The sequence below is a fragment of the Tachypleus tridentatus genome, chromosome 2 (genome assembly GCF_004210375.1).
Source record: "Tachypleus tridentatus isolate NWPU-2018 chromosome 2, ASM421037v1, whole genome shotgun sequence".
Classification (NCBI taxonomy): domain Eukaryota; kingdom Metazoa; phylum Arthropoda; class Merostomata; order Xiphosura; family Limulidae; genus Tachypleus; species Tachypleus tridentatus.
Window position 1 is genome coordinate 148,737,666 of NC_134826.1, and position 26,474 is coordinate 148,764,139.

Consider the following 26,474-nt stretch of genomic DNA (forward strand, 5'->3'; position numbering starts at 1 on the left):
TTACTACCTAACATAAGTTTTAGTAAAATAAACAATTTAGCGGAAAGCTTATGAAGATATTCAACATGGCGACAATGAGCCAACTTGATGGAAATACTAGGATAACATTTTCATTACAGTAGAAAAACGAAAACAATCTAGTAAAAAAAGTTAAGATATTTTATACACAATAGTCAAGGACCAGGCTATAAATAAGGTCTGAGGTAATAGCCGATCTATAGTAAGGACCACTCTGTCAAAAACGTGTAATATCTGATCTGAAATCAAGGACCAGTCTGCTAAAAAAGTTAGAATATTCTGTGAACAGTAATCACCGGACCAGTTTTTACAGTAAAGTGTTAGGATAATATCTAAATCGTGTAGTAGAAAAATCAAACTTTAAATTAACCTTTTGTGAAACTCTGGCAGTTTTATAACCCTAAGCTTCTTGGTTGCCAAAACATGTCTGTATACATGTAAGAGATATGTATCAGGAGTTCCCTACGTTCCTCAGAACTAATCCTCTCCCAGGACATCTCATATCCTGACTGAGGACCTCATCAATATGTACATATTGAGTATATTAACAGTATTTTGTGTATTTTATACGATCCATTTTCACTTTCCTTTGACACCCTTTTGGTAACCTTCTGATATATGTACATAAAATAATAATAATAATGCTTCTTATAACTGCTGTCCCTTCCTTAACATTTTAGTAATAATAATAATGTTTCTTATAACTGCTGTCCCTTCCTTAACATTTAAGTAATAACAATAATGCTTCTTATAACTGCTGTCCCTTCCTTAAGATTTAAGTAATAATAATAATGCTTCTTATAACTGTTGTCCTTCCTTAACATTTAAGTAATAACAATAATGCTTCTTATAACTGCTGTCCCTTCCTTAAGATTTAAGTAATAATAATAATGTTTCTTATAACTGCTGTCCCTTCCTTAACATTTTAGTAATAATAATAATGTTTCTTATAACTGCTGTCCCTTCCTTAACATTTAAGTAATAACAATAATAGCTTCTTATAACTGCTGTCCCTTCCTTAAGATTTAAGTAATAATAATAATGCTTCTTATAACTGTTGTCCCTTCCTTAACATTTAAGTAATAACAATAATGCTTCTTATAACTGCTGTCCCTTCCTTAAGATTTAAGTAATAATAATAATGCTTCTTATAACTGCTGTCCCTTCCTTAACATTTAAGTAATAATAATAATGTTTCTTATAACTGCTGTCCCTTCCTTAAGATTTAAGTAATAACAATAATGCTTCTTATAACTGCTGTCCCTTCCTTAACATTTAAGTAATAATAATGTTTCTTATAACTGCTGTCCCTTCCTTAACATTTAAGTAATAATAATAATGTTTCTTATAACTGCTGTCCCTTCCTTAAGATTTAAGTAATAATAATAATGCTTCTTATAACTGCTGTCCCTTCCTTAAGATTTAAGTAATAACAATAATGCTTCTTATAACTGCTGTCCCTTCCTTAACATTTAAGTAATAATATTGTTTCTTATAACTGCTGTCCCTTCCTTAACATTTAAGTAATAATAATAATGTTTCTTATAACTGCTGTCCCTTCCTTAAGATTTAAGTAATAATAATAATGCTTCTTATAACTGCTGTCCCTTCCTTAACATTTAAGTAATAATAATAATGTTTCTTATAACTGCTGTCCCTTCCTTAACATTTAAGTAATAATAATAATGTTTCTTATAACTGCTGTCCCTTCCTTAAGATTTAAGTAATAATAATAATGTTTCTTATAACTGCTGTCCCTTCCTTAAGATTTAAGTAATAATAATAATGCTTCTTATAACTGCTGTCCCTTCCTTAACATTTAAGTAATAACAATAATGCTTCTTATAACTGCTGTCCCTTCCTTAACATTTAAGTAATAATAATAATGCTTCTTATAACTGCTGTCCCTTCCTTAAGATTTAAGTAATAATAATAATGTTTCTTATAACTGCTGTCCCTTTCTTAACATTTAAGTAATAATAATAATGTTTCTTATAACTGCTGTCCCTTCCTTAACATTTAAGTAATAACAATAATGCTTCTTATAACTGCTGTCCCTTCCTTAAGATTTAAGTAATAACAATAATGCTTCTTATAACTGCTGTCCCTTTCTTAACATTTAAGTAATAATAATAATGTTTCCTATTATTGTTGTCCCTTCCTTAACATTTTAGTTACCACATGCACATATTTTGTGATACGTGCACATGATGAAGTGTTGTGGTTACCAGAAATAAAATTAAAAAATAGTAACTTCAAAATTATTTGGCAAGTGACACATATCACAACACAAAACTACAAGTTGTACAAAATTGCAACTAACAAGAACGTGTTGGGAGTGTGTGTGAACATAAATTAAGTGAAAAACAAGTGTCAAGTCATAAAGTACAGTATCTCGTATTACTTACCCCACCGTTGGTCGTAACTTTGGAATAATTGAAGGTTGTTTTTTTAACCCCCTTTGAATTTCGTAAGTATCTTACACGTAACAGAAGCAAAGCTTCAGATTTTCTTTAAATCTTAACACTCCTAAAGAGAATTAAGATAAAACAAAATTGTTTGTTTCACAGGGAAATGGAGCAAGGGAAACTGTAGAATGTAGTTGACAACGTAAACTCTTGTACAACTCTGTACTTCCCTGATACTCCACCTGGAGATCTATTAACTTACTAGCAACAGTGGTCAGGAATCGATTAACTAAGCACACCTGAAACGTAGTAGCACGTGCGTGATAATCTCTTGACATAGCCTGGTTGTCTCTGTGGTTTAGTTAACTGGCCACCAACCGCTGTCATAAAACTCCAGTCTAGATCGATTGAGTGCAATGTTGGAAAACTGGTTAAGTCCCGCACGTTTTATGTTGGTAAAACTGGTTAAGTTCCTCACGTTTCAAACTCTTCTAGTGTGATTGAAAAATTTTGACAGAGGTTTCTTTCCTATATCGAATTTCTGTATCAAGCTACCCATGAGTGAAGAGACCACTACTTTTGAACTGGTATTCTACTAGGAAGTAGTTAGCCAGCAATTACTTATAATTCTTGAGCTAATCTTATGGGTGAGCGAATAGTGGGGCTTGTGTGTCACTCTAATGGCGGAGCGTGCTTTTGCAACAACGAAGCTACGAGTCAAGCACGTTAATTACTAGCCACACACGGATACTGTTTCTCACGCAGATTTTTAATATAAAATGAATATTACCGGTTTTAGTACTTGAACTTCATGTTTGTTTGCGTAATTTGTCGTTAGGGGCAAACCTACACAACACACTTCATCACTGAGCCCGAATCTTGAGTTTTAGCAACATATATCCTTATATGTCCCAGTTTAACTACCAAAGAGGACGGGGGGAGAATGTTTGGTTAGCCAGACGAGGACATTTTTATATGTTCTGTAATAAATAGGCTAGTAACTGTAAGAAATAAAACCGTAGAAAATCTTCAGCGCTTGTTTCAACTGTTAGTATCAAAAATGTAAATAGTTACATGATTTCAACAACACCCATTCTAACCAAGGAACGTCTGCTTGCCTAAACCTTATCTGATAACTATGCAACCCCATGTTTCACTGCTTCACTCGAAGTAGGCCTGGCATGACCATGTGGTTGAGGCGTTTATCTCATAATACGAGGACCTCGGGTTCGAATCCCTGTCATATTAAACATCATCGTCCTCTCAGCCGTGGAGTCATTATACAGTGACGGTCAATGCCGCTATTCGTTGATTAAAGAGTAGCCCAAGAGTTGGCGATGAGTGGAGGTGACCAGCTGCCTTCCTCTAGTCTTACACTGCTAAATTAAGGACGGCTAGCGCAGATAACCCTTGTGTAGCTTTGTGCAAAATTCAAAACAAACACTCGAAATACAATAATCCCTTGACATATAAATGCGAATACAACTATGGCCTTAAGTGTTATTTAACTTTTCCTTTGTTTTATTCTTCGTATAAACATTTTCCGATATCCACTGATATTATACTGACATACATTTAATATTAACTTTATTACACATTATTTTAGATGCAGTTGATTGCTACACACTAGTGACCTCTGCAGTGACTATTTAGACATATAATGCAAGAGGTCTGGTAATTTCTAGCATTTGCTATTTTTTATCTGAACGATACCCTTTGCGACACATGAGCCAAACATAACCATCCTCGATTTGTAGCTGCCGACCAGAGGGATAGTAATTAATCAACACCGCCCTACGTGACTATTTTTAACTGAGCAGTGGAGTTAAAACGTCAACACAGCTGATAATGTTCATGTTTAACGGCATATCGAAGGTTGAATCTCCGACCACGCTGTAGCATGGTACGCTAACCATTAGACGGGTCCCAGTCTTTATACCTTCTTTCATTAATATCTTCAATGACAGTTTTGACTGTCCAAGAGAGAAATTTACTTTTTCTAAATGTTCCACGTATTTATAGCAACGAGTTAACAGTTATACGAACTGTCATACAGATGTCATAATTACATTCTCTTGCTTCTATTTTCATAAATCTGTTTCTATGAATGACAGTTTCATATGTGCAGCATTACTTGTGCAAACATGTGATCAGGTGTGTTGCTATGGTGACAACTTCTTGTGATACGCGGGTGATAAGGTGTGTTGCTAGGGTAGCTTGTGATAGCGACTCGTAATCTGAGGGTCGCGGGTTCGCATCCCCGTCGCGCCAAACATGCTCGCCCCCAGCAGCCGTGGGGGCGTTATCATGTGACGGTCAATCCCACTATTCGTTTGTAAAAGAATAGCCCAAGAGTTGGCGGTGGGTGGAAATGAATAGCTGCCTTCCCTCCAGTCTTACACTGCTAAATTAGGGACGGCTAGCACAGATAGCCCTCGAGTAGCTTTGTGCGAAATTCCAAAACAAACAAACAAAAACAGCTTGTGATATTTCTCGTGCTACGGCAGGTGATAGGGTGTGTTGCTATGGTGACAACTTCTCGTGCTATACAGGTGTTCGAGTGTGTTGCTATGGTGACAGCTTCTCGTGCTATACAGGTGTTCGAGTGTGTTGCTATGGTGACAGCTTCTCATGCTATGCACGTGTTAAGGTAGGTTGTTACGGTAGAATATCATTAGTTCACGTGTTGTACACGTGACAAGACGTGCTGGTGAAATAAGTTATTATAATTTCTTGGCTTCTCAGCTTCACCGTTTTTCTTTCTACTTGTTTAAGCTATCTACTTTCTCAGTAGTAGAAACATATTGCGAGTCAGTGTGTTGTTTGGATTTACATTTGTTAAATGTATATTTATGTTCAATCAGAAAATTAAGGATGTAAATTGCAGATTTAAATCGTAGAATACATTATAAAGTGATATTAAAACACATCCAATTATGTAGAGTTTATTAGAAATGTTCATTTACAGTCACAGTACGTTGACATTTTATTTGCCAAAGGAAAACAAATAGGTTTATTAGACATCTTTAAAAACAGAACAACTAAACTTGATCCTGACAGTCACCTCGATGTTTAAACACCTTTATAAACAGTACAACTAAACTTGATCCTGGCAGTCTCCATGATGTTTACACATCTTTATAAACACTACAACTAAACGTAATCCTGACAGTCACCATAATGTTTACACATCTTTATAAACACTACAACTAAACTTGATCCTGACAGTCACCATGATGTTTACACACCTTTATAAACAGTACAACTAAACTTGATCCTGGCAGTCACCATGATATTTCACACCTTTATAAACAATACAACTAAACTTGATCCTGGCAGTCACCATGATGTTTACACATCTTTATAAACAGTTCAACTAAACTTGATCCTGGCAGTCACCATGATGTTTACACACCTTTATAAACAGTACAACTAAACTTGATTCTGGCAGTCACCATGATATTTCACACCTTTATAAACAGTACAACTAAACTTGATCCTGGCAGTCTCCATGATGTTTACACACCTTTATAAACAGTACAACTAAACTTGATTCTGGCAGTCTCCATGATGTTTACACACCTTTATAAACAGTACAACTAAACTTGATTCTGGCAGTCACCATGATATTTCACACCTTAATAAACAGTACAACTAAACTTGATCCTGGCAGTCATCGTGATGTTTGACATCTTTATAAACAGTACAACTAAACTTGATTCTGGCAGTCACCATGATATTTCACACCTTTATAAACAGTACAACTAAACTTGATCCTGGCAGTCTCCATGATGTTTACACATCTTTATAAACACTACAACTAAACGTAATCCTGACAGTCACCATAATGTTTACACATCTTTATAAACAGTACAACTAAACTTGATCCTTACAGTCATCATGATGTTTAAACACCTTTATAAACAGTACAACTAAACTTGATCCTGACAGTCACCATGATGTTTCACACCTTTATAAACAGTACAACTAAACTTGATCCTGACAGTCATCATGATGTTTAAACACCTTTATAAACAGTACAACTAAACTTGATCCTGACAGTCACCATGATGTTTACACATTTTTATTAACAGAACAACTAAACTTGATCCTGGCAGTCACCGTGATGTTTGACATCTTTATAAACAGTACAACTAAACTTGATTCTGGCAGTCACCATGATGTTTGACATCTTTATAAACAGTACAACTAAACTTGATCCTGACAGTCACCATGATGTTTCACACCTTTATAAACAGTACAACTAAACTTGATCCTGACAGTCACCATGATGTTTACACACCTTTATAAACAGTACAACTAAACGTAATCCTAGCAGTCACCATGATGTTTACACACCTTTATAAACAGTACAACTAAACTTGATCCTGACAGTCACCATGATATTTCACACCTTTATAAACAGTACAACTAAACTTGATCCTGGCAGTCTCCATGATGTTTACACATCTTTATAAACACTACAACTAAACGTAATCCTGACAGTCACCATAATGTTTACACACCTTTATAAACAGTACAACTAAACTTGATCCTGGCAGTCACCATGATGTTTACACACCTTTATAAACAGTACAACTAAACTTGATCCTGGCAGTCACCATGATGTTTACACACCTTTATAAACAGTACAACTAAACTTGATTCTGGCAGTCACCATGATATTTCACACCTTTATAAACAGTACAACTAAACTTGATCCTGGCAGTCTCCATGATGTTTACACACCTTTATAAACAGTACAACTAAACTTGATCCGGGCAGTCTCTATGATGTTTACACACCTTTATAAACAGTACAACTAAACTTGATTCTGGCAGTCACCATGATATTTCACACCTTAATAAACAGTACAACTAAACTTGATCCTGGCAGTCATCGTGATGTTTGACATCTTTATAAACAGTACAACTAAACTTGATTCTGGCAGTCCCCATGATATTTCACACCTTTATAAACAGTACAACTAAACTTGATCCTGGCAGTCTCCATGATGTTTACACATCTTTATAAACACTACAACTAAACGTAATCCTGACAGTCACCATAATGTTTACACATCTTTATAAACACTACAACTAAACTTGATCCTGACAGTCACCATGATGTTTACACACCTTTATAAACAGTACAACTAAACTTGATCCTGACAGTCACCATGATGTTTACACACCTTTATAAACAGTACAACTAAACTTGATCCTGGCAGTCACCATGATGTTTACACACCTTTATAAACAGTACAACTAAACTTGATCCTGGCAGTCACCATGATGTTTACACACCTTTATGAACAGTACAACTAAACTTGATTCTGGCAGTCACCATGATATTTCACACCTTTATAAACAGTACAACTAAACTTGATCCTGGCAGTCTCCATGATGTTTACACACCTTTATAAACAGTACAACTAAACTTGATTCTGGCAGTCTCCATGATGTTTACACACCTTTATAAACAGTACAACTAAACTTGATCCTGGCAGTCACCGTGATGTTTGACATCTTTATAAACAGTACAACTAAACTTGATCCTGACAGTCACCATGATGTTTACACACCTTTATAAACAGTACAACTAAACTTGATCCTGGCAGTCTCCATAATGTTTGACATCTTTATAAACAGTACAACTATACTTGATTCTGACTTTCACTATAATATTCACACACCTTTATAAACAGTACAACTAAACTTTATCCTGACAGTCACCATGATGTTTACACACTTTTGGTAACGTCAGAACACAAATTGATCATAGCTGTTTCCATAATTTTTATATGTTTTTATAAACAAAACACTTTCACACCAACACTATGTTTCAGCTTTCTGCTATTTTATTAGGAACATAAAACTTGTTATTTATGTAAATTAGTTACGCAGGATTTGTGAGTATTCACATGTTAACCCAAATGTAATCTCAGTTTCTGGTTTAATAACTGGCGAGAGGTTAATTGTTAAATACAATATGAGATGTATCGCCACGTTCCTAAAGGCCTCACGTCAATATACATGTAAATATATATTATCCAATCAGTTAAAAGTATAAGAACAGTATTTATTCAATAATGAGACTGTTGGTGAAACCGTTTGGGACCAGTAGTTATACAAAGTAGAAAGTACATTAACGAAACCGACATTTGCATTAAGTATGGATTCAATGACCATGTACCTTGGATTAAAAGAAGTTAACTTACAGGATAACGGCTATCCCTAATGAAATCTTAGGGTTAGTATTCACCAAAGATGTGGCGATAGAACGATACGACACGATTTATGTATCGTTACGAAACTTGACAGTCTTTCAGTAAATATTATAAGCCTTTTGTACAGAGAAAATCAGAATTTGTAATAAAGTATTTTTCCTAAAATATTTAATAATTTAGTAAAGGAAGATTAATATTGCTTACTACATGATGTCTTTATTTCTTTTAACATAAATATCAAATACAAAGTAACATAACAAATTAACCACTGCTTAACTAATGTTGTACAATTTGTGAGATACCCAACTGTGAAATAAAATTTGAAGCTTGTCACTGGTGAGTTACATTAATAATGTTTTTTTTTGTATAAAACGTTTTACTACGAAATTAAATGATGGCTTAAACAACGATTTTGCTTGTTAATAAAATTAATTATGATTCAAACGATGGATTATTATAGTGCTCAGACTGAAAATAATAAAAAGTAATTTAATCTGAATTTCGAGAAAATTTGCAATTATGATGTCAATCAATAGAGGGCGCTACTAAGATGATATGCCCTTTTCCTACTTGGTTAAAGGTTTTTAAATGTTCGAGAGCTGTAATCGTTATCGGAACGCAATGATGTGTTGAATTTCTCTATACGATAACGTTTTTTGTTTAAAAATGTTCGTAAATAGGTGCACAAAAGACTGTGTGAACATAGCTGTATTTAATTTTGAACTGATAGCCTAAAGCGAAAGCAGGTAGTTGATCAGTACAAACTGCCAAACATTGTGGTACACTTATTTGAGAGATAAATGAAGTTTTACTGTTACTCTTGTAACGCACTTATGGTCCTTATGATTAAAAAAAAATGACAAGGATAGGCTATTTTGTAATATTAAAAGGTGGAATAACCGAGAAACAACAGGTCTGTCAGTTATAGTTACTTCTAAATCACTTTATGATTAGTGTGTGTGCATGCTTCCTTTTGTTTTATCAGAAGAAGCCTTCTCCATTACCTTTACCTGATATTACTGTACATATCGTTTACCCCTGCATCAGGGAAATATTATATCTGGCTCTATTAAGTTCATATTAAGGTTAGTCTTGATTGCCTTGGTTGTGCATCGGAACAAAAGGAACCTCAACAAGTGATTTCAAGAATCCTTATGAACTGAAGCTCTGCTTTTCAAACCTGAGATGCACCACAGGGTTGATAGACTACGAGTTTTTAGTTTGATTGTTGTTGAGTACACAATGGACTAACTGTGTTTAGTCCACCATGGCTGTAGTACAAAGAGACTCTTTGAAAAGGCTAATCAAATAAATTCTTCCCGTATTTACAAAGAGCTAAACAAGTTTTTCTAAATTTACATTGGTTGACGGAGATCAAATATTTTAAATTAAACTTTCTCGTGTACTCGACTACGTAATGTTCTGTCTCGTGAGCACTTAGATCTTTCAGGTCTTCATTTAATTTCTTTAGGCCTTTGTTTTTTTCTTTGCTATTGTTGTTTATTCAAGACAGAACTAGGTTTCCACAAGCTGTGTGTCGCTCAGACTTTTAAAGAAAAATGATGATTGATATGAACATATTTTATGATGTTACTTGCAGTGAACTGTAAAACACATACAAGTGTTAAACTGAAAATACGGTGCGTTACTGATACCGTAATGCTAGTGTAGACGTTTTAAACTACTGTATACTTTTATAGACAGTAGAAATATCAATACATGAGTTAAAGTAGACGTTTTGAAAGGTGATTAACTTCTAAAGCAGTGATATTTCTAAAGCAGCTTACAATAGTCACATCATCCTTCATTTTGCCCAACTAATACGACGAATGTTAGACAAGAAAATGGAAAGTAAAGGAATCTTACTTAACAGAAAGTTACTGAGAAGTGTTTTTGATTGGTGATAACAACTAGAGCGTATTCTATTGGTTCTTACGGTTTATTTTTGATCTACAGTAAATCAAATCTTATTTCTTGCTTCAAATCCTTTCATTACTTAAACTTGAAAACTTAATTTTATAATGTGTTCCTTGAAGTCCAACGAAAGATTACAGAGGTTTAAACAAGTTTGTTATATTTGTTACTACAGTCATTTTGTGATTGTATTGTATGTTTATATCTATTTATTATATTTAGCTTCAAGGTTAAACCTACACAGTTAGAAAGGCAACAACTGACATTATTTGTAAACTACTGGATAATAGATTTCAGATTTATACCAGTAAAGGCTTTAGCTATAACGTAACACTATGATCAATCACGAACAGGTAGAACTATTGTAACACTAAGATCAATCACGAACAGGTAGAACTATTGTCAGAGAGTGACATCTACACTGTTATTAGTTAGTAGAAAAGAGTGATGTGGGTCATCCACGAACAGTTAGATACTTATTGTCAGATACAGTTACATCTGCACTGTTTGTAGCTGGTAGAAAACAGTGATGTGGGTCAGCCACGAACAGTTAGATACTTATTGTCAGATACGGTTACATCTGCACTGTTTGTAGCTGGTAGAAAACAGTGATGTGGGTCAGCCACGAACAGTTAGATACTTATTATCAGATACGGTTACATCTCCACTGTTTGTAGCTGGTAGAAAACAGTGATGTGGGTCAGCCACGAACAGTTAGATACTTATTATGAGATACGGTTACATCTGCACTGTTTGTAGCTGGTAGAAAACAGTGATGTGGGTCAGCCACGAACAGTTAGATACTTATTGTCAGATACGGTTACATCTGCACTGTTTGTAGTTGGTAGAAAACAGTGATGTGTGTCAGCCACGAACAGTTATATACTTATTATCAGATACGGTTATATCTGCACTGTTTGTAGTTGGTAGAAAACAGTGATGTGGGTCAGCCACGAACAGTTAGATACTTATTATCAGATACGGTTATATCTGCACTGTTTGTAGTTGGTAGAAAACAGTGATGTGGGTCAGCCACGAACAGTTATATACTTATTGTCAGATACGGTTACATCTGCACTGTTTGTAGTTGGTAGAAAACAGTGATGTGGGTCAGCCACGAACAGTTAGATACTTATTATCAGATACGGTTACATCTGCACTGTTTGTAGCTGGTAGAAAACAGTGATGTGGGTCAGCCACGAACAGTTAGATACTTATTGTCAGATACGGTTACATCTGCACTGTTTGTAGCTGGTAGAAAACAGTGATGTGGGTCAGCCACGAACAGTTAGATACTTATTATCAGATACGGTTACATCTGTACTGTTTGTAGCTGGTAGAAAACAGTGATGTGGGTCAGCCACGAACAGTTAGATACTTATTGTCAGATACAGTTACATCTGCACTGTTTGTAGTTGGTAGAAAACAGTGATGTGGGTCAGCCACGAACAGTTAGATACTTATTATCAGATACGGTTACATCTGCACTGTTTGTAGCTGGTAGAAAACAGTGATGTGGGTCATCCACGAACAGTTAGATACTTATTATGAGATACGGTTATATCTGCACTGTTTGTAGCTGGTAGAAAACAGTGATGTGGGTCAGCCACGAACAGTTAGATACTTATTATCAGATACGGTTACATCTGCACTGTTTGTAGCTGGTAGAAAACAGTGATGTGGGTCAGCCACGAACAGTTAGATACTTATTATCAGATACAGTTACATCTGTACTGTTTGTAGCTAGTAGAAAACAGTGATGTGGGTCAGCCACGAACAGTTAGATACTTATTGTCAGATACGGTTACATCTGCACTGTTTGTAGTTGGTAGAAAACAGTGATGTGTGTCAGCCACGAACAGTTATATACTTATTATCAGATACGGTTATATCTGCACTGTTTGTAGTTGGTAGAAAACAGTGATGTGGGTCAGCCACGAACAGTTAGATACTTATTATCAGATACGGTTATATCTGCACTGTTTGTAGTTGGTAGAAAACAGTGATGTGGGTCAACCACGAACAGTTATATACTTATTGTCAGATACGGTTACATCTGCACTGTTTGTAGTTGGTAGAAAACAGTGATGTGGGTCAGCCACGAACAGTTAGATACTTATTATCAGATACGGTTACATCTGCACTGTTTGTAGCTGGTAGAAAACAGTGATGTGGGTCAGCCACGAACAGTTAGATACTTATTGTCAGATACGGTTACATCTGCACTGTTTGTAGCTGGTAGAAAACAGTGATGTGGGTCAGCCACGAACAGTTAGATACTTATTATCAGATACGGTTATATCTGCACTGTTTGTAGTTGGTAGAAAACAGTGATGTGGGTCAGCCACGAACAGTTAGATACTTATTATCAGATACGGTTACATCTGCACTGTTTGTAGCTGGTAGAAAACAGTGATGTGGGTCAGCCACGAACAGTTAGATACTTATTATCAGATACGGTTACATCTGCACTGTTTGTAGCTGGTAGAAAACAGTGATGTGGGTCAGCCACGAACAGTTAGATACTTATTATCAGATACAGTTACATCTGCACTGTTTGTAGCTGGTAGAAAACAGTGATGTGGGTCAGCCACGAACAGTTAGATACTTATTATCAGATACGGTTACATCTGCACTGTTTGTAGCTGGTAGAAAACAGTGATGTGGGTCAGCCACGAACAGTTATATACTTATTGTCAGATACAGTTACATCTGCACTGTTTGTAGTTGGTAGAAAACAGTGATGTGGGTCAGCCACGAACAGTTAGATACTTATTATCAGATACGGTTACATCTGCACTGTTTGTAGCTGGTAGAAAACAGTGATGTGGGTCATCCACGAACAGTTAGATACTTATTATGAGATACGGTTATATCTGCACTGTTTGTAGCTGGTAGAAAACAGTGATGTGGGTCAGCCACGAACAGTTATATACTTATTGTCAGATACGGTTACATCTGCACTGTTTGTAGTTGGTAGAAAACAGTGATGTGGGTCAGCCACGAACAGTTAGATACTTATTATCAGATACGGTTATATCTGCACTGTTTGTAGTTGGTAGAAAACAGTGATGTGGGTCAGCCACGAACAGTTATATACTTATTGTCAGATACGGTTACATCTGCACTGTTTGTAGTTGGTAGAAAACAGTGATGTGGGTCAGCCACGAACAGTTAGATACTTATTATCAGATACGGTTACATCTGCACTGTTTGTAGCTGGTAGAAAACAGTGATGTGGGTCAGCCACGAACAGTTAGATACTTATTGTCAGATACGGTTACATCTGCACTGTTTGTAGCTGGTAGAAAACAGTGATGTGGGTCAGCCACGAACAGTTAGATACTTATTATCAGATACGGTTACATCTGTACTGTTTGTAGCTGGTAGAAAACAGTGATGTGGGTCATCCACGAACAGTTAGATACTTATTATGAGATACGGTTATATCTGCACTGTTTGTAGCTGGTAGAAAACAGTGATGTGGGTCAGCCACGAACAGTTAGATACTTATTATCAGATACGGTTACATCTGCACTGTTTGTAGCTGGTAGAAAACAGTGATGTGGGTCAGCCACGAACAGTTAGATACTTATTATCAGATACAGTTACATCTGTACTGTTTGTAGCTAGTAGAAAACAGTGATGTGGGTCAGCCACGAACAGTTAGATACTTATTGTCAGATACGGTTACATCTGCACTGTTTGTAGTTGGTAGAAAACAGTGATGTGTGTCAGCCACGAACAGTTATATACTTATTATCAGATACGGTTATATCTGCACTGTTTGTAGTTGGTAGAAAACAGTGATGTGGGTCAGCCACGAACAGTTAGATACTTATTATCAGATACGGTTATATCTGCACTGTTTGTAGTTGGTAGAAAACAGTGATGTGGGTCAGCCACGAACAGTTATATACTTATTGTCAGATACGGTTACATCTGCACTGTTTGTAGTTGGTAGAAAACAGTGATGTGGGTCAGCCACGAACAGTTAGATACTTATTATCAGATACGGTTACATCTGCACTGTTTGTAGCTGGTAGAAAACAGTGATGTGGGTCAGCCACGAACAGTTAGATACTTATTGTCAGATACGGTTACATCTGCACTGTTTGTAGCTGGTAGAAAACAGTGATGTGGGTCAGCCACGAACAGTTAGATACTTATTATCAGATACGGTTATATCTGCACTGTTTGTAGTTGGTAGAAAACAGTGATGTGGGTCAGCCACGAACAGTTAGATACTTATTATCAGATACGGTTACATCTGCACTGTTTGTAGCTGGTAGAAAACAGTGATGTGGGTCAGCCACGAACAGTTAGATACTTATTATCAGATACGGTTACATCTGCACTGTTTGTAGCTGGTAGAAAACAGTGATGTGGGTCAGCCACGAACAGTTAGATACTTATTATCAGATACAGTTACATCTGCACTGTTTGTAGCTGGTAGAAAACAGTGATGTGGGTCAGCCACGAACAGTTAGATACTTATTATCAGATACGGTTACATCTGCACTGTTTGTAGCTGGTAGAAAACAGTGATGTGGGTCAGCCACGAACAGTTAGATACTTATTATCAGATACAGTTACATCTGCACTGTTTGTAGCTGGTAGAAAACAGTGATGTGGGTCAGCCACGAACAGTTAGATACTTATTGTCAGATACAGTTACATCTGCACTGTTTGTAGTTGGTAGAAAACAGTGATGTGGGTCAGCCACGAACAGTTAGATACTTATTATCAGATACGGTTACATCTGCACTGTTTGTAGTTGGTAGAAAACAGTGATGTGGGTCAGCCACGAACAGTTAGATACTTATTGTCAGATACGGTTACATCTGCACTGTTTGTAGCTGGTAGAAAACAGTGATGTGTGGTCAGCCACGAACAGTTAGATACTTATTATCAGATACGGTTACATCTGCACTGTTTGTAGTTGGTAGAAAACAGTGATGTGGGTCAGCCACGAACAGTTAGATACTTATTGTCAGATACGGTTACATCTGCACTGTTTGTAGCTGGTAGAAAACAGTGATGTGGGTCAGCCACGAACAGTTAGATACTTATTATCAGATACGGTTACATCTGCACTGTTTGTAGTTGGTAGAAAACAGTGATGTGGGTCAGCCACGAACAGTTAGATACTTATTGTCAGATACGGTTACATCTGCACTGTTTGTAGCTGGTAGAAAACAGTGATGTGGGTCAGCCACGAACAGTTAGATACTTATTATCAGATACGGTTACATCTGCACTGTTTGTAGTTGGTAGAAAACAGTGATGTGGGTCAGCCACGAACAGTTAGATACTTATTGTCAGATACGGTTACATCTGCACTGTTTGTAGTTGGTAGAAAACAGTGATGTGGGTCAGCCACGATCAGTTAGATACTTATTATCAGATACGGTTACATCTGCACTGTTTGTAGTTGGTAGAAAACAGTGATGTGGGTCAGCCACGAACAGTTAGATACTTATTGTCAGATACGGTTATATCTGCACTGTTTGTAGCTGGTAGAAAACAGTGATGTGGGTCAGCCACGAACAGTTAGATACTTATTATGAGATACGGTTACATCTGCACTGTTTGTAGTTGGTAGAAAACAGTGATGTGGGTCAGCCACGAACAGTTAGATACTTATTATCAGATACGGTTACATCTGCACTGTTTGTAGTTGGTAGAAAACAGTGATGTGGGTCAGCCACGAACAGTTAGATACTTATTATCAGATACGGTTACATCTGCACTGTTTGTAGTTGGTAGAAAACAGTGATGTGGGTCAGCCACGAACAGTTAGATACTTATTATCAGATACGGTTACATCTGCACTGTTTGTAGTTGGTAGAAAACAGTGATGTGGGTCAGCCACGAACAGTTAGATACTTATTGTCAGATACGGTTACATCTGCTCTGTTTGTAGTTGGTAGAAAACAGTGATGTGGGTCAGCCACGAACAGTTAGATACTTATTATCAGATACGGTTAAATACCTGTGAGAGATAATGTGTCTGATTGAATGAGCAGACATTTTGTTTGGTGTTAAGTTGTATACATGAGACTCGTGGAGTCTGTGGCTGAATGAGTGGACACCTTATTTGCTTTACTTGATATTAACTACCATGGACGTGAAGACTGTGGTATTTCTGATTCAATATATTTCGCACATCGATTAGTAGAGTTATAAGTCACATATGAATAATTCTTATACCTGCACCCTGGATATATCATCCTTATTTACAAAAAACTCGTATCTTTCGGACCAGTGAAGCCAGTTTTCAATATTATAGCCAAACTAATGCAGCGAGCCAAGTGTTTGGTAAATAAGACAGTGCCTCTTCAAAACTTGTTCGGTTACGATACCACGTGGAATATCGCTTTGTAGCTCGTGCCTGTTTGGATCAATGTTTCTTAATACGAAGAATAGCTCGGCCAGATCCATCGTGGCATGTAAGCCAGGCCTTTTTGTTTGCTTCTGTTGATCTCTGGGTTTTAGAATAGTGCTAACTGACTTCCAAGTGCATATAAGAATGCTCTATCTAGTACTGTCTTATCAATATGTTCCAAAGTGTGCAGACAGACAATAATGTTTCATTTAAATTAACTTCGAAGTTCAAACAAGAACCACCAAAACATTCAGCTTTCAGAACCATTTCAGTAGATCACTCAGTTTGTAACCTCGTTATTAAATTCAATAATGTATTGACACTGTTCCATACAATCAATACGTGAAACAAACAAAAAGTTTGTTTGTTTGTTTGTTTTCTGAATTTCGCACAAAGCTACTTGAGGGCTATCTGTACTAGCCGTCTCTAATTTAGCAGTGTAAGGCTAGAGGGAAGGCAGCTAGTCATCACTACCCACTGCCAACTCTTGGGCTACTCTTTTACCAACGAATAATGGGATTGACCGTCACATTATAATGCCCCCCACGGCTGAAAGGGCGAGCATGTTTGGCACGAAGGGGATGCAAACCCGCGACCCCTAAATTACGAGTCGCGCGCCTTAACACGCTTAGCCATGACGGGCCCCCTGAAAAAGTAGTAATTGTTTGTTTTTTGAATTTCGCGCACAGCAAGTCGAGGGCTATCTGCGTTATCCGTCCCATAATTTAGAAGTGTTAAATTAGAGGGAAGGCAGTTAACGCCACATACCGCCAACATCTGTGCTACTTTTTACCAACGAATAATGGGACTGCTCGTGAGGTTATAACACCCTCTCGGCTAAAAGGGCAAAAAATATTTGGTGCCGGGATTCTACCTCTTGACCCACAGGTTACCAGTCGAGTACCCTTATCACCAGAACCCAGATGTATCAATTTTCCGCCGATAGCTACGTATAAGCTAATAAGGTTTAACTATTTCTCTGCTACTATAGTTGCAATATCCACCTGGATTGTTTGTTTTTTTTTATTTGAATATGAATCATGATAGTGCCCAAGGATTACAAGTTTCAGGTAATGGGTGTTTGTAGATCATAATCATAAGTTTAACTTATATATATCTTAGTTTTCAGGATATGTGCATAGTTTCACGTAATGAATATCTTAGTGTTTAGATTATGAGCATAGTTTCATGTGAAAGGCATCTTAATGTTTGGGTTATGAGCATTGTGACGGACTTTAACAGCCAGCTCTTCCCCACAGCGGCCTGTTTGTGGACTAATAGTTTTAGCTCCATATACTTTATCCAAGATAAATATCACAAAACCCATGGTTCTGATTTTTGTATTTTTCCTAAATAAGTAGCAGTTCTTTTATTGTATATCCTAGACAACTGTTGCGTCATCTCTACTTAAAAATAGTTGTTTAACTATTCCATCTATTGAAAGTAACCTAACTTTATTATTGAAAGTAACCTATCTCTACTTTATTGAAAGTAACCTAACTCTATTATTGAAAGCAACCCAACTCTATTATTGAAAGTAACCCAACTCCATTATTGAAAGTAATCTATCTCTACTTTATTGAAAGTAACCTATCTCTACTTTATTGAAAGTAACCTATCTCTACTTTATTGAAAGTAACCTAACTCCATTATTGAAAGTAACCCAACTCTATTATTGAAAGTAACCCGACTCCATTAATGAAAGTAACCTATCTCTACTTTATTGAAAGTAACCCAACTCTATTATTGAAAGTAACCCAACTCTATTATTGAAAGTAACCCAACTCCATTATTGAAAGTAACCTGTCTCTACTTTATTCAAAGTAACCTTACTCCATTATTGAAAGTAACCTAACTCTATTATTGAAAGTAACCTGTCTCTATTTTATTGAAAGTAACCCAACTCCATTATTCAAAGTAACCTGTCACTCTTTATTCTGACAGATCTTCTGATGTTAACATTGTTACCCTTTGTATTTCATTCTGCCATAAGGTTATTTATCATACATAACACTTGTGGTGTTTACACTTATTACTATAACACAATACAGATAAATGTGTTTTATGTTGTTTAGTTATTCCATAAGATTTTCTTTCAGGTACAAGTTTATGGATACAAGTATCAATAATGGTCTTATGACCTCATATCAAGTATCTGCAATCCAGCTGTCACAATAGACATTTCATTAGGTTGTTCGAACAAAGTTGTAATGTTTTTAAGAGATATATGCGTCCATGTTAATTTCACTTCACTGAAGTGGTGTAACAACAGATAGATACAAAATGTACTGAGTTCAAAGTGTTTCCGACAGACCTAATATTTCTTGAGAATCTTTCTCCTGGTTCGATACACGCGATGTGATTAGAGCGAAAGCTTGTAGCACTAAGCTGCCTTTTGTTTTTACCCGTTCAGTGAATCGTACGGAAGACATCAGGGCAGAAACACCCGTTCATAGATTACATAGATCTGCAGAAAGTTTGAAGTGTTACGTATTAAGTGGACAACAAGAACAGTTTCCTCTCGTGACATATTATAGAAGGTCCACTCATATTTAACAACGATGCAGATACTGTGAGGATTATGAATAAAATTGGACACAAAGTAAACAAAACATCCAAGTTCATCTCATACACAATTTAAGCCATAACTACTCTAGATGTCGTATAAGTAGACTGTTTGGAGTTTAACTTTGTTAGCCAACTGTTCAAGTGTTAGGAACTTAGTACACTTAGTGCTTAACTAGCAGTCTGAGGGTCTTGGTTTCGAATCGCTATCCCACCAAACAAACTTGACTTTCCAGCCGTGGAGCGTTACAATGTAACCGTCAATTCCATAATTCATTTTCAAAAAAGTAACCCAAAAGTTGGCGGTGAGGGGTGCTGTCTTTCTTCTAGCCCTCGAATAGCTTTACGCGAAATTCAAATTCAAGAAATTCACAAGTCCTCATGTGTCCGACGATCGGTTCTCGAGAGGAACATGTAGCTTGGTAATATATAACGAAAGCTCTAAGTCTCTTGACGACAAATATCTTCTTAAAGAGTTCAACTTAAAGTGACCTTCGAAAGTGTTGAAGTTTGACAAACTTTCCACGATTCTTCTTTTCACATTACTTTCAGTTTTACGTAATATTTTAACTAATTACCAGTTTTTGTTATTGAATAAGTTCCCCATTCGTAGAAAAACAGTTTTATTTGTTAGACCATTTTTTAAAAATTCTTTTTATATTTTGCGAGTCTCGTATCTAAATTTATTACCGCTTCACCAACGCATACATTCTCTCAGGATTAACAAGGAACTATAGATACATCCTACTCTCTACCTGGACAAGGAACTATACATACATCCTACTCTCTACCTGGACAAGGAACTATAGATACATCCTACTCTCTACCTGGACAAGGAACTATAGATACATCCTACTCTCTACCTGGACAAGGAACTATAGATACATCCTACTCTCTACCTGGACAAGGAACTATACATACATCCTACTCTCTACCTGGACAAGGAACTATAGATACATCCTACTCTCTACCTGGACAAGGAACTATAGATACATCCTACTCTCTACCTGGACAAGGAACTATAGATACATCCTACTCTCTACCTGGACAAGGAACTATAGATACATCCTACTCTCTACCTGGACAAGGAACTATACATACATCCTACTCTCTACCTGGACAAGGAACTATAGATACATCCTACTCTCTACCTGGACAAGGGAACTATACATACATCCCTACTCTCTACCTGGACAAGGAACTATAGATACATCCTACTCTCTACCTGGACAAGGAACTATAGATACATCCTACTCTCTACCTGGACAAGGAACTATAGATACATCCTACTCTCTACCTGGACAAGGAACTATACATACATCCTACTCTCTACCTGGACAAGGAACTATAGATACATCCTACTCTCTACCTGGACAAGGAACTATACATACATCCTACTCTCTACCTGGACAAGGAACTATAGATACATCCTACTCTCTACCTGGACAAGGAACTATACATACATCCTACTCTCTACCTGGAGGTGAGAACGTGTTTCAAGTTGCTATTGATCAAACATTTTTTTAAATATTATTTTACACTGTATTATGTACGTACCCATCCGTGTACGAGAACTGTTTGAAAGTATTGTGGTTAAAATAAACCTGTAGAAATTAAAGTAGATACCAGCAAAACTATACGTTTAGCATCAAATCATACAAGACGTTATAGGCCTAGAATGGTCAGGTGGTTAGAACGCTCGACTCGCAATCTGATGGTCCTGGGTTCGAATTTCTGTCACACTAAAGATGTTTCGCCCTTTCAGTTGTGAGGCGTTATAATGTGACGATCAATCCCACTATTTGTGGCTAAAAGAGTAGCCCAATGGTTGGCGTTGGGTGCTGATGACTAGCTGCCTTCTCTCTAGTCTTACACTGCTAATTTAGGGACGGCTAGCGCAGATAGCCCTCGTGTAACTTTGCGCGAAATTAAAACGAACAATAAAAATAACTCGCTGTTGAATGATTGCGACAAGTATGTTTCAAGCAAATGGGTTTAACACGATAATTAATGAGTGATTGAAGATGTAGTTTACGGCTTCCTAAAAGTATGTCAGTGTAAACATTTTTAGTTTGTTACCATGCAATATGCATTTAAAGTGATAAGAAATATCCCTGGTGCATTTTTGAAAAACTAAATTTTAAAATGAGAAGCATTGACAATATTGGTATTTACTTTGTTAAAAGTATAACAAATATTATTAGGAGAAAACACTGATAACTCTTGTGCTTACCAAAGACTGCTTGAAATGTTAAGTGTTTTGAAAACTAGAATTGTTAAATTACTGTCGACAGATGGCACTACAATATATTCATTAGAAACTATTATGATTCAATAGTTTTGTTTGGACTAAGTTATTAACATACACATTGAGCTACTACTCAATGTTACACATAAATCCTTGTTGAATTCACCACATCCACCACATCACTTTACTTTAATATTATTTTATAATATAATATTACTTTAATTTAATATTACTTTATAATATAATATTACTTTAGTTTAATATTACTATATAATATAATATTACTCTACTTTAATATTACTTTATAATATAATATTACTTTAGTTTAAAATTACTATATAATATAATGTTACTTTATAAAAATATTACTTTAGTTTAAAATTACTATATAATATAATATTACTTTAGTTTAATATTACTATATAATATAATATTACTTTAGTTTAATATTACTTTACTTTAATATTACTTTATAATATAATATTACTTTAATTTAATATTACTTTATAATATAATATTACTTTAGTTTAATATTACTATATAATATAATATTACTCTACTTTAATATTACTTTAGTTTAAAATTACTATATAATATAATATTACTTCAGTTTAATATGACTTTATAATATAATATTACTTTACTTTAATATTACTTAATAATATAATATTACTTTAGTTTAATATTACTATATAATATAATATTACTTTACTTTAAAATTACCATATAATATAATATTACTTTACTTTAATATTACTTTATAATATAATATTACTTTAATTTAATATTACTTTATAATATAATATTACTTTAGTTTAATATTACTATATAATATAATATTACTTTATAAAAATATTACTATATAATATAATATTACTTTATAAAAATATTACTATATAATATAATATTACTTTATAAAAATATTACTATATAATATAATATTACTATATAATATAATATAATATTACTTTAGTTTAATATTACTATATAATATAATATTACTTTATAAAAATATTACTTTACTTTAATATTACTTTATAATATAATATTACTTTAGTTTAAATATTACTATATAATATAATATTACTTTAGTTTAATATTACTTTATAATATAATATTACTTTAGTTTAAAATTACTATATAATATAATATTACTTTAGTTTAATTTCACTTTACTTTAATATTTTATAATATAATATTACTTTAGTTTAAAATTACTATATAATATAATATTACTTTAGTTTAATTTCACTTTACTTTAATATTTTATAATATAATATTACTTTAATTTAATATTACTATATAATATAATATTACTCTACTTTAATATAACTTTATAATATAATATTACTATATAATATAATATTACTCTACTTTAATATTACTTTATAATATAATATTACTTTAGTTTAAAATTACTATATAATATAATGTTACTTTATAAAAATATTACTTTAGTTTAATATTACTTTATGATATAATATTACTTTAGTTTTCTTTATTTAAGTTTTAATTCTAACGTCCTTACCTCTCTTTTCTTCAATTTTAGTTTGATTTGAATTTCTCACAAAGCTACATGAGGACTATCTGCGCTTCTTCAATTTTCTTTCTTAACTAACTGCTGAATAAAGTTGAAATGAAACAGGGACTTGAAATAAGACTTATTCTCCACAGAACTTTCAACTTTAATTTCCTGTCTTCTGAGTCCCAGCGGGAAGAGGGGAGAGATAGAAACTTATTCGAGGCAGTACGTACAGTCGTTTGCAAGATTAAATGACAGCTCCTAGAAATAGATTAAAATAGAAGAATAATACCCCATGGGTCAGCGGCAGGATTACAGACAGGTAACGTTAGAATCCATGGTTCAATTCCCAGCGGTTTTTTTGTTTGTTTTTTAATTTCGCGCAAAGCTACTCGAGGGCTATCTGCGCTAGCTGTTCCTAATTTAGCAGTGGAAGACTAGAGGGAAGGCAGCTAGTCATCACCACCCACCGCCAACACTTGGGCTACTCTTTTACCAACGAATAGTGGGATTGACCGTAACATTATAACATCCGCACGGTTGAAAGGGCGGACATGTTTGGCGCGACAGGAATGCTAACCCGCGACCCTCAGATTACGAGTCGCACGCCTTAACCCACCGGGCCATGCCGTGGCCCCCGGCGGTTGATAGTCTCAACATATAATAAAATCAAATATAGAATATCCACTAAACAACTGATGTAAGTAGTTAAAATGTATAATTAATTAATTAACATAATTATATGATAAAACGTCGATCTTCTCTTCACTTCCAATTAATTAATATTTCGGTTATGAATATTTTGTGACAATATTTCATGACTCAAGCTTCTAAAATGCTTTAAACCTTTTTATAATCATTTATTACCACTATAACTTTAGAAGTTTATTATTCGTATCATAACTGTGCACCGTTTAGGTTTCGTATAACTTACAAGTTTACTTTTCAGCCATTTTCACTTCTTACAACTCTCACCTTACTGTGAGTTATATCAAGTTCCTATTTTTTGCAACTTTTATTTTATTTCTTCTTTGTCGTTAAGCACAAAGTTACACAGAGGACTATCTGTGCTTAGCCCACGACAGGTATCAAAACCCCGAGTTATACACCCATAGACTTACAGCTAAAACCACCATAAGTACTTTTTAATTTCTACTGTTAATTATTCAAATAAATGTCACTTGTTACTTTGCTTTCTAATTATGCTCAAACATACAGTCTAGGTCGGTTTTCGGTTAGGGCGCTCGACTCGTAATCTGAGGGTCGCTTGTTCGAATACCCGTCGCACCAAACGTGCTGGCCCTTTCAGCCGTGTGGAGGCGTTATAATGGGACGGTCAATCCCACTATTCATTGGTGAAAGAGTAGCCTAAAAGCTGGCAGTGTATGGTGATGACTAGCTACTTTCCCTCTAGTGTTACATTGCTAAATTAGGGACAGCTAGCGCAGATAGCCCTCGTGTAGCTTTGCGATAAATTCAAAAAAAAAATAAAAAATAGTCGTGTTCTTATTGTAGTATTATTCTGTATTTTTGCAACAAATATTATGAGCGATTTAAGAAACTAAATATTTTCAAACAATTCGTGGTGCTAGATTATCAGTTAATAAAAATTTGTTTCCTTCCTTGATAACTGCTTTAGATTCAGTTTATCATAACAACTGGTGCGTCTGTTTTGAATATTGGTTAAAATAATTTTTTTGTTCACTCATCTAGTGTGCAGCTGTTTTTGTGTACTAAACCATGTATTGTTTTAAACCTTTTGATACTAGAATACGTACTGTTAGCAGCGTCCGTTTGTATAATATATCAGTTGTCAATTATTACTTTGTCTTGTTGTTAATGAAGGAACGTATTGAGGTAAAACATTCCAGAAATAAGAAACTCGAATATTTTACTTTAAGTGTATACATCCAAATAAATAATTTATACGAAAAAACTAATTGACGAATTATGGGTAAGGATATATTTCAGTAGTCATTCGGTTTGTTGTGACATCGCAAGTTTTAGGGAAATTGACCTCAGGTAGATATGTCTTCAAAATGGAGACATGCAACTGGAGGGAAGTGAATATAAGCTTGAATATTTTATAAATCATAATACTGAGTTACTGACGGTGTCTGAGTCTATGCCGTGAAACGGAAAAGATTCAAAACACGTTTTATTCGTGGCCTTCCCGCCACTACTGCTTCCACTTCATCTATTTCCTCGTGTTCAAAGCTGTTGCCTTCATCTCGCGCTCAGCATCTGCATTTCGACCAATCACAAGCCACCAAGCTGACTGCTCGCGGGCAACACGTGCAAGGCAATAAGCCATATCGCTTCAATGGATATTGCTTTTTCACTTGTGAAGGGCTCCGGCTCCGTTGGTAAGATATTGCTGTTGGCACTGTCTAACTTGTCTGGGTGGACAGTTGCCGCTGTTCAAAGCCCTGGAACTTGTAGACGGAGAGGTGAATACTCTAGCTTGACAAACACTGGTAAAGTGACAGTTGCAATATCTCTTCAAATAAACGGTAGGATACAAAATAATATAATAAACTAAGAAGGTTTAGCTGGAGTGAAACAAAAAGGTTACTGAAAATGGGTCGATTTTTAAAAACTTTATGTTTGATTTTTTTCTATAAGATATCGGGATAGGTTTCCACTGAACAAAATGTTTGATTTCACTGCTGAATATTCGTTCATTGAACAGCTGTCTTTATGGAAACAAACCGATAACAAAACAGATTAAAACTATTGATTCACATAAAGCACAAACAGCTGAAAAAAAATCATACACAGGTTGTAATAAATCGTTGGACATTAATTAGTTCACTAGAATACAAGGAACTGGATCGCAACTGATATATTTAACACAGCATAAAATACCTCACACTTAACACAATGTGAAAACATTAATAATTAACATACAATGTGAACTAACTTATTTATCACAGTGTGAACTAACTTATTTAACACAGTGTTAACCAACAAATACTTAATACATTGTGAAATAACTGATAATAAACAAAATGTGAAATAACTGATATTTAGTACAGTGTTAATTATTAATTAATACTTCACACGGTGTGAACTAACTGATATTTGATACAATGTGGATCAGGTATACAGCTGATACACCACTTAACATGGTGTGATATTAACTGATATTTGATACAATGTGGATCAGGTATACAGCTGAT

The 26,474-nt window shown here is 35.1% G+C and overlaps 1 protein-coding gene across 1 annotated transcript in view; it reads right to left on the reverse strand.

Annotated features, from left to right (window-relative positions):
* The window catches only part of LOC143245637 (uncharacterized), a 77,902-nt gene extending 52,296 nt beyond the window's left edge, over nucleotides 1-25,606 (reverse strand). The window contains exon 1 of the mRNA XM_076491987.1: nucleotides 25,517-25,606. Coding sequence (XP_076348102.1) covers nucleotides 25,517-25,606 — 90 coding nt within the window. The remainder of the gene's footprint in view (nucleotides 1-25,516) is intronic.
* Between the last annotated feature and the right edge of the window lie 868 nt (nucleotides 25,607-26,474).